The sequence below is a fragment of the Hemitrygon akajei genome, chromosome 1, assembly GCF_048418815.1.
Source record: "Hemitrygon akajei chromosome 1, sHemAka1.3, whole genome shotgun sequence".
Lineage (NCBI taxonomy): Eukaryota > Metazoa > Chordata > Chondrichthyes > Myliobatiformes > Dasyatidae > Hemitrygon > Hemitrygon akajei.
This window is the reverse complement of record NC_133124.1, coordinates 103100423-103113477: the sequence shown is the minus strand read 5'-3', so window position 1 is coordinate 103113477 and position 13055 is coordinate 103100423. Positions and strand designations below refer to the sequence as shown.

At 40.0% G+C, this 13055-nt stretch overlaps 1 protein-coding gene across 1 annotated transcript in view; it reads left to right on the top strand.

Annotated features, from left to right (window-relative positions):
- Positions 1 to 13055, top strand: part of zc3h3 (zinc finger CCCH-type containing 3) — a 265179-nt gene that overhangs the window by 15921 nt on the left and 236203 nt on the right. Inside the window, exon 3 of the mRNA XM_073048635.1 lies at positions 9200 to 9396. Within this exon, the coding sequence (XP_072904736.1) occupies positions 9200 to 9396 (197 nt within the window). The remainder of the gene's footprint in view (positions 1 to 9199; positions 9397 to 13055) is intronic.

Below are 13055 nucleotides of genomic sequence, written 5' to 3'. Positions count from 1 at the left end.
TCCTTTAAAGGAGAGAAAAGAAAACATGCAGGAAACATGCTGATCAAGAGGAATTGAAATGGTATTAGATTCAAAGAAAAGCCTTGCTAAGAATACCAGTATATTGGTATTTTAGTGTCAAGTATACCAAGGTTCAGTGAAAACTTTTGTTTTGCATGCCATCCATACAGATCATTTCATCCCAGGTAGTACAAGGTAAAAATAGGTAAACCTAAGGATTTGCAAGTTTTCAGTTCAACAAATGCAGGGGGAGGGTGTGTGGTTCAGATATTGAAAAGGAAAGAAGAATTAAGTCTGAAGATCTGAAATTTTTACTGTTCATTAAGTGTGGGTGGGGTGAGCGTGTGTGGCTAAGACATTGATAGGGAAAGAAGAAGATGAGTAGTGACACATAAGAAATATTTAACAATTTCTGCAGAAGGAAAAGATTTACAAAAGTTAATGGTGATTCCTTCCAGAATGTAACGAGGGAAATTATACTGAACATTGACGGCTCCTCCGTTGAGATCGTTAAGTGCACCAAATTTCTTGGTGTTCACCTGACAGAGAATCTCACTTGGTCCCTCAACACCAGCTCCATAGCAAAGAAAGCCCAGCAGCGTCTCTCTGCGAAGGCTGAGAAAAGTCCATCTCCCCCCCCCACCACGTTCTATAGAGGATGTATCGAGAACATCCTGAGCAGCTGCATCACTGCCTGGTTCGGGAATTGCACAATCTTGGATCGCAAGACTCTGCAGTGATAGTGAGTTCAGCTGAGAAGATAATCGGGGTCTCTATTCCTGCTATTACAGACATTTATACCACACGCTGCACCCGCAAAGCTAAGAACATTATGAAGGACCCCACACAACCCTCATACAAACTCTTATCCCTCCTCCCATCTGGGAAAAGGTACCGAAGCATTCAGGATCTCACGACCAGACTGTGCAACAGTTTCTTCCCCCAAGCCATCAGACTCCTCAATACTCAAGAGTCTAGACTGACATCTACATAATTTATTATTATATTGTAATTTGTCCTCTACTGTGCGTATTGTCTTGTTTATTATTGTAGTGCACTTTATGTAGTCCTGTGCAGGTCTGTAGTCTAGTACAGTTTTTATGTTGTTTTATGTAGTCTAGTGTAGCCTTGTGCTGTCTCACATGGTCTAGTGTAGTTTTGTGTTGTTTCATGTAGCACCAGGGTCCTGGAGGAACGTTGTTTTGTTTTTACTGTACTGTACCAGCAGTCTATGGTCGAAATGACAATAAACTTGGCTATATTGAGGATTAAGGAGTAGCAGAGAAAGTAAGCATCTTTTGTTTCCATTTTAATGTAAAGAAACAAACTTCTAAAGAGTATAGGATTTCCAGTCTAGAACAAATGAAAAGCTCAATGACAGAAGTTTTTTTAAAAATTGAAAAAAATAATACAAATGGTTTTTAAATCCTTAAGAGGATTAGATAGAGTGGTCAGCCAGCGCCTCTTTTGCAGGGCACCACTGCTCAACACAAGGGGACATGGTTTTAAGGTAAGGGGAGGGAAGTTCAAGGGGGATATTAGAGGAAGGTTTTTTACTCAGAGAGTGGTTGGTGCGTGGAATGCACTGCCTGAGTCAGTGGTGGAGGCAGATACACTAGTGAAATTTAAGACTACTAGACAGGTACATGGAGGAATTTAAGGTGGAGGGTTATAAGGGAAGCAGGGTTTAAGGGTCGGCATGATATTGTGGGCCGAATGGCCTGTACTGTGCTGTATTGTTCTTTGTTCTTTATGTAGTGACCTGTCTCCTTGGGTTTTGAAAGAAGTGGCATTTGGGAAAGACTATGCGCCTTTTTGTCATCTTTGAAATAAAATCCATGGGTTCTAGAATGGTTCACAGAGATTTGAAAGTAGTAAATGTACCGTAGATTCCGGATTATAAGCCGCTACTTTTTTCCCACATTTTGAACAGCTTTGAACTCTGCGGCCTTTAATCCAGAGCGGCTAATACATGGTTTTTTTTCATGCCGCCTCGTAAACATTTTGCCTCGTAACAGTAGACCAATAAAATTGATGAGTAGTTCACAGAGGTCCAATGAAATTGTACGATAAATCAAGCGCACTTTCACAATTAAATTATTGTAAATCAGTCATTTGTACTCACCCTCATCAACATGGAAAACACTCGAAGAAAAGCATTGTGCTGCCTTTATGGCAGTTACTTAGTTTATAATATTTTCGCTTAGTAATTCATTTGTTAGTTAAAGTTAGAAGTGTTTTAACTATATTTGTTTTCTGTACTACATCGCGGGATGCTATGACGTCACACCCGGTTTCGCCGCGTCTTGTGGGAAAAATACCGGTTTGCGATAAACGGGAAGGTGGGGGCATTACGCGAGCACATCAGACCCGAGCACATCAGACCCGAGCACATTAGCCGAGCTCATTAGACCCGATTAGACCCGATCGCGTTACGCGAGCTCATCAGACCCGAGCACATTAGCCGAGCTCATTAGACCCGATCGCGTTACGCGAGCTCATTAGACCCGAGCACATCAGACCCGAGCACATTAGCTGAGCTCATTAGACCCGAGCGAAAATGCTGCTTTTAAGTTAAAGGCGATCAATAACTTTTCCTGGTAGGCTGCAGTATATATATTTTTACCAGTCGCTAGGAGATATTGGAATGTTGTTCGTGCTGTTCAGTAAAAAAGTATATGCAACGTAATTTGTGTTACCGATACGTATGTATATTTAAAAGTAGCCGTATTACAGGCACGGTTCGAAAAAAAGCATTTGCAATATATATTTGTTTGTTACCATATGGATTTAATTAAAAGTTAAAAAATCCTCACGTGTAATATCTTTCTGTGTAAATATCTCATATTACAACGTGGGACACCTGCGGCCAAAAATCCGGTGCGGCCTAAAATCCGGTGCGGTCTGTACAAGTGAAAAATTGATTTTATTTCTAAAATTAGAGCCAGCGGCTTTTAATCAGGTGCGCTCTGTAGTCCGGAATCTACGGTAGTTTCCTTAATGGGGGGAGGTGAGAGAGAGAAACAATAGAACTATTCACATTAAATTATTTGCAACATAAATGAGGCCCTTTTTTCTCATTGAGTCCAGAACAGTCATATCAGTCCCATGCCCTCTGTTATTTCCTTGTAACTTTTATCCTCTCAAATTTTGCCTCCACCTACTACACTAGTGGTAACATACAGTAGCTAGCTAACTAACTACCCAAACAGCACATGTTGGGAAGTGGAAGGAAACTGGAACAGCCAGATGAAACCCATGTAAACTTCACATACACAGCACCTGGATTGAACACTGCTTGTAGACCTATATGACAGCTGTACCACTTGCCATGTCGCTGTGTTATCCTGTAAGCTCATTAGCCAGACATCAACTGAGGAAAAAATGCTGGAAATTAACAAACCTAACATTGGTTTTTTGAAAGGGAAATCCAGTTTAACAATCTTTTTTGAGGTGTTAATTGGCACAAAATCTAAGGGTATGGTGGCTGATGGGTGTATTTAAACATTCAGCTTTTTAGTAAAATTGGAGTTCATGGCATTCGAGATGTGGATTGAGCAGTGGTTAACAGCAGCAAATAGAGTAGCAGTGAACTGATCATTTTCAATTTTGGAGGCAAGTACCAGTGAGGTACCACAGGAATTGTGCTGCGGCTCCATCCTTTCACAGTCTGTATTGGTAATAAGCATATAGACAGACTGACTGAATGGGTGAGGACATGGCAGATGAAATATAGTGTGAAAGAATATAGGATTATCCCCCTTGGTAGAAAAATCGAATGGTGCACTTTTTTTCAGTAGTTGGTTCCAAGGAGATCTGAGTATCCTTATTAATGAATCACTGAGAGGTAACATACACATACAGCAAACATTGAAGAAGGAAAACAGTATGTTGGCTTTAATTAAGATAAAATTCTAGGGAAAGAGTAGAGATTTCTTGCTCTAATTATTTGAGACCCTGTTAAGGCTGCATCAGGAATACAGTAGCACTCTAATAATCCTCTTTCTGCCTTGGGGAATTCTGTTGGTTCAGCATCAGGAATGTTTGCTGTCCTCCCTGTCAATTTGCTGAGCCAAGTTCTAACTCGCCAAGTTTCATTTCAACTTGCTGGACTCACTATAAACTCATTATAATGTTGTATAATATCTAAAAGTCGCAAAATTATACAGCAAAGAAATAGGGACTTTGGCCCAGTTGGTACATGGTGATGGCAAGTTGCCTTGCCTGAGTTGGCGCACATCCTCAACCTTTCCTATATGTGTCTTTTATTTCCTTATGGCAGCTCATTCCATGAACCTAGCATGGCCTGTAGGGGAAAAACCTGCCAGGTAACACTTGTATCTTTTCCCTCTCTTAATTCTATGCCCAGTAGTTTAAAACTGATCATTCAGTTTATCTATGTCCCTCATGATTTATTTACCTTTACAAGTCACCCCTCAGCTTTTAATATTTCAGGGAAAGCAGCACCAGCCTATCCATTCTGGCCTTTATAACTCAAGCCCTCCAGTCTGAGGAAGATCGTTATGAATTTTTTCTGCGTCCCTTCATGCTTCGCCGCATCTGCCCTAAACTACGATGAATATAACTGCACATGAGGCTCCTAATGTGGTGTCACCACCTCAGTTGTGATATGACAATGCAACTCTTGTACTCAGTGCCCGAACCAATGAAGCCAAGCGTGCCTTTTAAGTTTCTCTGTTCTACAGAATTCTCCACGGGCCTGCCATTTACTGTGCAAGGCCTGGCCTAGTTTAACTTCCCAAAATAGTAAGATATACAAACAGCATTAGACCATTTGGCCTATTGAGTCTGTTCTGCCATTCAGTCATGGCTGATTTTTTTTCTCTGAAACCCATTCACATGCCTGTTTCCTGTAATCCTTAACCCTGTATACTTAATCAAGAACCTATCACTCTCTGCCTTAAATACACGTGATTTGGTTTCTGTTGCAACAAATTTGCACCCTTTGGCTAGAGAATTTCCTCCTCATCTAATTTCTAAATTTCTAAGTACAATATTTTCACTTCTGAACTAAATTCCATCTGTTATTCTTTGACCCACTTTTTCAGTTGATCTAGATTTTTTTTAACAACATGGACCAATACTATTAAACAAGGGGACTGTGGACTCCAGGTTGGAAATTCCTGATCTAGATCCTTATGTAATCTGAGGTCATCTTTTATGTCCACTGGTGTCATCTGCAAAGTTATTAAACAAATCGCCTGCATTCTCATTCAAAAACCAGCATGGATCTCAGTGGCACACCAGTATTCACATCTTAAACAGAAGTCTCTACTACCACCCTCTTAATCCGGCCACTGGCAACATTTGTTCATTTGGCTAGCTCACACTGAATGCCATATGATCTAACCTTTCAATCAGTCTACCATGCGCAATCTTATAAAAGACCTTACCGAAGTCCATATAGGTAATGTCTACTGCCTTGCCTCATTAGTCATCTTGGTCAGTTCTTCAAAAACCTCAATCAAATTCGTGCCGCACCATTTCCACACACAAATACCATGCTGACTTTCCCTTATCAATCCTTGATAAGAGAGATTTAGTCTTGTAACGTACCTGTCCAAATGCAAGTAGAGCTTTAACTCAGAATCATCTTTAGTAACTTTCATACCACTCATCATTAGGCTCACCAGTCTTTTGTTCCTTAGCTTTTTCTTACAACCCTTCTTAAATAAAGACCCCCCCGTCTACTACATCACCTGTAGCTAACAATAATACAAGTCTCTCTGCCAAAACCCCATCAGTTTTATCCATGGCTTCCCACAATGTCTTGGGATACACTTGGTCTGGCTCTAAGAATTTATCCGCCTTTATGCACTTTAACATTGCTAGTGCTCCTCTTTTGTAATGTACATACTTATTTCTTTTATCATTTATTTATATTTGTATTATTTTACTTTTCAAGACAGCACTGTTCTCTTCCCTGACTTTCTCCACAGTAAATACAGATGAGAAGTATTTATTTTAATCCTCAGATTTCTCTTCACTTAACTCATAGACAATCACATTGACCTTAAAGGAGACCTACTCTCTCCCTACATGCCATCTTGTTCTTGCCTATCTCTTTAGGTTCTCTTTTTTCTTGTTCGCCAAAGCTGTCTTATCTTCTTTTTGTCCTCCTGATTTCCACCTTTACTCCACTCAAGGGATTTGCTTGATCCCAGCTCCTTATATCTGACATGTGCATCCTTTTCCCTGACCAGACCCTCAGGATCCTTTGTTATTAACACAGTTCCCTAATCTTGTTAACCTTGCCCTTCACTCTAACAGTGTTATATTCTCAAAAGTATGGAGTCAGCTATTCAAGATGGAAGTGAGAAGAAATTGCTTTGCCCAAAAGATAATGAAGTTTTTGAAATCAAAGTTAATTGAATTAAGCCATAAAATGATAATTTTTAAATTAAATATTATGGAATCAAGGGATATGGAGTTAATGCCGGGAAAATGGCCATGAGGTGAAAGATCACCCATCACCCTATTGAATAATGGAGCAGGTACAAAGAGCCGAATGGCCTACTCTTGTTTCTATATCTTAGGTTGTTCTGGAGATTTTATTCTGGTTATATGTCCATTCCTGACCTAGGAATTGGGTTTCATATGTTAGAGCTTGTGTGCCAAGGTGCTTTAATTGTAGTTTAAACGGAGGATTGGTTAATGCGTAGAAAACAGAGTGGAAATTGACAGATCAACAAGTCATTGTTGGAATGCATAGTGTTGAATATCATGCATCTACTAGCTCTTAGAAATCTGAGTGATGATTGGCTCTGCAAACTTCTGTCCATAATACTGGCCGTGCCTGTGACAACACCTAATGCATCAACAGTAAAAGAAAATGCTTGCGTGTTCCGCACCTCTGATTATCTGTCAAATTCCCTTTCTAAAATATTTATGAAATTGGATTCTAGCATCTTTTATAGGCAATGGATTCTTGAGGATGCCAAATGCAATTTTCCTCATTGCTTCTCTTAATTTTCTGTTCATAATTTTAAATTTATTGCCTCTGGTTATTGATCCATATTCTGTAGGCAATGCCATTTTCTACCAACACTTAAAACCTGTCTGCACATTGTTCTGCCAAATTCTGCAGATTATAGTAATTAATCTTGTAGTTCTACCATTGGGTTTGGTTTCCCTCAAGTTTTAGTGATAGAACTCACCAGAATATGTAGCTACACCAGAACATTTGTGTTTTAGCATGAATTTCTTCGACTTCTACTAATTGAGCTACATATTTTTCAAAAAAATGTATGCTTGCAGCATCTTCCACATTCTCTACAGCCGATAACAATGACTCACTACAGTTTGTTAATATTTTAAATAGGGAAAACTGAAAATGGGGGAGAGATGGCAATGAATTTCGTAGTTGGTACTTCCTACAAAACCAATTAGAGTGGTCTCACTATAAAGCAGATATTCCACAGGGGTCGACAATGGATTTTGTGTCCCAGCTTGATACACAAGCCAGGGCAGTACAATATGCAGAGCAAGCTGTTGCTCATGTAGCAGGCACCCCCTCTACACGTAGCTGATGAATCCAAAGGAGTGGCAGAGACCAATACAGTTTGGTATCAGCATAGAGGACTGCCTTAGGGACTTCAGTTCTGCAGTTTTCCTCGGGGTTTACTCCTGAAACAACCTACCCTCTAACTATTTTTTTACAGCTGCGCGGACCAATCATTGTTCTGAGCAGGAAATTTTTACACAGCCTGAAAACTGCAACTGCAAAACTTTGTCTTTTTTTGTAATATGGACACCAACATATGCACATTTGTTTGCACGTGATCTGGAAGGGCACTAATAGCCTCGTGGGAAGGTTTGCTAATACTACATGGGCGGGAGTTTAAACTTCAGTTGCAAAGGGAGGGAACAAGAGTGTCATCACCATTAATAATGTGTGATTGTGGGGACAGATGTTTAACCTCAACCAATGTCAGGAAGCAAAAGCTTGAGCATGGTGGATCTAATGTTCTGAGTTGCATATATTTTAGTGCAAGTTGTAGGAAAGTTAGATGAACTCAAGGCTTGGATCAATACATGGAATTATGATGTTGTATCCATTGGTGAGACTTGGTTGCAGGAGGGGTAGGACTGGCAGTTCAATATTCTGGGGTTCCGTTATTTTAGACATGATGGAGCTGGAGAGATTAAGGGGGAGGGGTGGCATTACTGGTAAGGGAAAATGTCTCAGTGCATAGAAGTCCCAGTGGGTGAGTGTGCAATACTTGATCTCCTATTAGGGATGAGACACAGCAGATGACAGAAGTTTGAGAAGCGGGACACTACATCTAGCAATCATAATGCCTTTAGTTTCTAGGTAATTATGGAAAAGGATAGGTCTGGTTCTTGGGTTGAGATTCTGAATTGAAGAAAGGCCAATCTTGATGGTATCAGAAATAATCCAGCAAGTGTGGATTGGGACAGGCTGTTTTCTGGGAAAGGTATACTTGGTAAGTGGGCGGCATTCAAAAATGAGATTTTGAGAATACAATGCTTGTATGTGCCTTTCAGAATAAAACCAAGCATAAAAGGTTTAGGGTTTTGAGAGATATTCAGGTCTTGGTTTTAAAACAAAAAGGAGATGCATAATAGGTATTGGCAGGTAGGAGCAATAAAGTACTTGAGTAAAAGAAATGCAAGAGAATACTTAAGAAAAAAAAAAATCAGGAGAGCTAAGAGAAGGCATATGTGTGCTCTAGCAGACAAGGTGGCGCAGAACTCTAATGGCTCCTACAGATATGTTGAGAACAAAAGGATTGCAAGGGACCGAATTGGTCCTCTGAAAGATCAGAATGGTAATCTTTGCATGGAGCCAAAAGACATGGATGAGATCTTAACTGTGTTTTTATTTTTGCATCTATATTTAGTCAGGAGACGGACACAGAGTCTATAAAAGTGAGGCAAAGCAGCAGTGAGATCATGGACCCTACACAGATTACAGCAGAGGAAGTGTTTGCTGTCTTGGGGCAAATTCGGGTGAACAAATCTCTCCTGTGCCTAACAAAGTGTTCCCTTAGATCCTGTGAGAGGCAACACAGAAATATCTTGCGTTGGGATTGGGAGTATTTCTAGTTTAGTTTGACTATATTCTTGCATCCAAAGAAGTGATGATGTTTACTAGTTACACTGCATGATTTCACTTCAGAGTATTTATATTTATATTAATGTCATTTCTTGCTAGCTCACCGACTGAGAAGAAGATCAACACTGGTGGCTTCCCGGTTATGAAAAGTCGTTACTTACTTGTAAAGAAAAGCCCAGTACATGGGAAATCAACCCCTGTTCTAAAAAGGACACCTGGCAAAGGGCTCGTGCAAATCAGCAAACACAGGTTGCAGAGGCTACCAGCATCAGCACCGCATGGCAGTGCAAAACAAGGTAGGGAGTTGATGCCAAATTGAAGTGATTTTCTTGGCGATGTGCTAAGAGGCTCTCTACTAATCACTGCTGGGAATACTACAAGACTTGGGCTTGTAGTATCAATGGATTGATGAAGTGCATGGTCAGTTTTGCTTTCTGTCAGCTTATTTATCACATACTTCAATGATAGCATTGTTGGATAATCATATCAAAAATTTTCTGTCAGTTGCCCTATTGCTATTGGGAGTATTCTGTAGGCCCTCCAATAGAAACAGGAACACTGAGGTACAGTTCAATAGGCAGATTTTTGAAAGCTGCAAAAGCACCAGGGCTGTTTTCATTGGTGACTTCAACTTCCCTAATATTGATTTGCACCTCCTTAGTGCAAGAGTTTTAGATGGGGCAGGATTTACTAGGTGTGTCCAGGAAGGATTCCTGACACAATATGTGTACAGACAGGCTGACTAGAAGAGAAGCCATACTGGATTTAAGAACTAGGCGGTGGACCTAGTCAGGTGATAGATCACTGGGTGGGCGAGTATTTCAGAGTCAGTGACCCCAAGTTTATGACCTTTAGCGTAACTTTGGATAAGTATACGAGCAAATCATATGAGAAAGTACTTAAGAGGGAGGGATAATAATGATGCTTAGGGTTCTGGATAGGCTTGTTCCACTAAGGCAAGGAGAGGGTGGTAGAATGAAGGAATCATGGTTAACAAGAAGAGTGGAACATTTAGTCAAGAGGAAGAAGGAAGCATAATTAAGATTTAGGAGGCCAAGATCAGATGGGGCTCTTGAGAGTTATAAGGAGGTCAGTAAGGGCCTTAAGAGAGATAGAAGGGGAGATGAGAAGGCCTTTGAGTAGGATTAAGGAAAGTGCCAAGGCACTCTACATGTTTGTAAGGAACAGGAGGATGACAAGAGTGAGGGCAGAACAGATTGGGGATAAAGGAGGAAACATTGTGCTTGGAGTCAGATGAGGCAGAAGAGGGGCTTAATAAATACTTTGCTTCAGTGTTCAGCAGCGAGAGGGATCTTGAATGTAAAGTCACTGTAGAACAGGCTAATATGCTGAAACATGTCAACATTAAGAAAGAATATGTTAGGAACTAAAAAAAATACTTCCTTGGACTCGATGGGATACACCCCAGGTTACTACAGGAAGTGAGAGGCCACAGTAGTACAACCAGAAGACTGGAGGATGGCAAATCTTCTTCACTGGTCCAAGAAAGTTAATGGAGATAATCCTGGGAATTATAGACTAGTGAGTGGGCAGTGTGGAAGAATAGAGGCATTTTGGGTTCTACTTCCATTGATCACTCAAAGTTGCCGCGCAAATTGATAAGGTATTCAAGAAAGCATTTGGTCTGTTTTCATTAGTGCGGGAATTGAGACCCATGCGATAATGTTGCAGCTCTATAAAATTCTGATGAGACCATATTTAGAGTATTGTGTTCAGTTCTGGTCACCTCAATATAGGAAGGATGTGAAAGCTTTGGAGGGGGTGTAGAGGAGATTTACCAACATGCTTCCAGGATTAGAGAACATGTCTTATGAGGAAAGGTTGATTAAGCTGAGGCTTTTTTGAGTGAAAGAGGATCAGAGTGACTTGATAGCATTGTATAAAGATAAGTGGCAGAGTGGATAGCCAGTGCCTTTCTGTAGCCATGTTGGTAATGGCTAATACAGAGGGCATAATGTTAAGTTGATAGGTGGAAAGAATAGGGTGGGATGTCAGAGGTAGGCTTTTTACACAGAGGGGTAAATGCATGGAGAACACAGCCAGGAATGGTAATAGAGGCAAATACATTAGGGAAATTAATGAGACTCTTGGGTAGTCACGTCGATGAAAGAAAAATGGAAGGCTATGTGGAAGGGAAGGGTCTGATTGATCTTGGAATAGGTTAAAAGGACACTCCAATATCCTAGGCCAAAGGGGCTATACTCTGCTATACTGTTCTATGTTGACGTTCTATATAATCAACAAATCTTGAAGGGGAAAAGACTTGTAGTGAAGATTATTTTGGGAAATTGGTTCACAGTTGCATATTTGTCCAACATGACACATGTAATCCAGCAATAGCCCAGCAAAGTTAAGCTTGGTGAACTTGTATAGATAACCACAAAATTCAAGAGGAACTCAGCAAGTCGGGCAGCATCTATTGGGGGGGGAGGGGCGCAATAATCAGTCGTATGTTTCGGGCCAAGACCATTCATCAGGACTTATATGCTCTAATGAAGGCTCTTAGTCCGAATCATTTACTGTTTATTTCCCTCCTTAGATGTTGCCTGACTTGAGTTCCTCCAGCATTTGTGTGTGTGTGTGTGTGTGTGTGTGTGTTGCTCTAGATTTCCAGAATGTGCAGAATCTCTTGTGTTTGCATAGATAAAGTGATATTTTATCAGAACAAACCTACCTTCACATACCAAAGGATATTCAGATTGTGGAATGGTCAAGAGAGTTTTGTAATCATACTGTATCTGGTGCTAAAATATAAGTAACATTAAAAAAATGACAATTATTTCCTCTTTGTGCACAGAGTGGACCAATTCCCTTGATGATTCTGCTAGTTGAATATTTTTGTGCTTCTATTGCATTTGTGTTCTTCTGTGTTATATTGATTAAGTATCAGTTAACAAAGCATAGATGAAGGACTCAACCTTCATTTTGCCTGTTCGTCCATCTCCATACCACATTTGATTTTATATTGATTCCCTGAGCCAGCAGGGGAAGAGTCCAGTGAAAGATTGCTTATAAGGTTGTGTATGGGGAGTAAATTTGCCATATGTCGCCTTGGAGAGGCTCTTCTGATTTACCTTTGTTTTCGCTATGTAATTATTGGGTGTGGAGAATGTGAATACATTGCAGATAAAGTTAGGAACTGAGAGACTCTTAGGAAGGCTGCTAAACAATAACAAGCAGCTACCAAAGGCCTCCAGAATTGTTCACTTGTTCTGCAGTTCTCTCAGCTAATTGATTGCCCAATTTTCTCTTTATGTGAAAAGAGACAGATATCAAGTAATTTGCAGCAATAACGTGCTTGCACTTGGCCTGCTCTATCTCTGTGTTCATTTCCGATTGCAGAAAAAACGCTAATATATAATTATCCTTGCAAATTGGATTGCTTTAAATAAAGAGAAGTGTTTGGCCGAGAGGGACGATCCCATTTCCTTGAGTTACTGCGAGCTGTAATTGCAGCATTCAATCAATTTGCAGTATTAGAAATTCAGTCATTATCAACATCAAGCCTCATTCCTTCTGATAGCTAAAAGCCAAGTCATTTCTCCCTTTTTAAACAGCTGAATTAATCAGACTAGATTTAAACATTTGCTCACATGAAGAGGTCAGGGCTAGTAATATATTGTCTTCCAGATAACGGTTAATGAAAAGGAAATTAAATTACTAATAACCACCTTGGAGTATTAAAAAGCTAAAATTGACTATTTTCAGAGTTAACTTAATGGAATGTGCTTGTGTTTCTGTTTTACATTAACATCAATATGCTTTGCAGCACATTGACTAATAATGGTGAGAAATATTTGACAGTATCTATCTTTATATCGTAATACTCAATACCTTTATCTCTAGCATCGTGTCTATGTGTTACACATAACCATTTTGTCAAGGCTTTAAATGAGAATTCTGTCTGAAGATTGGCCTATGGACTCATTTAAGG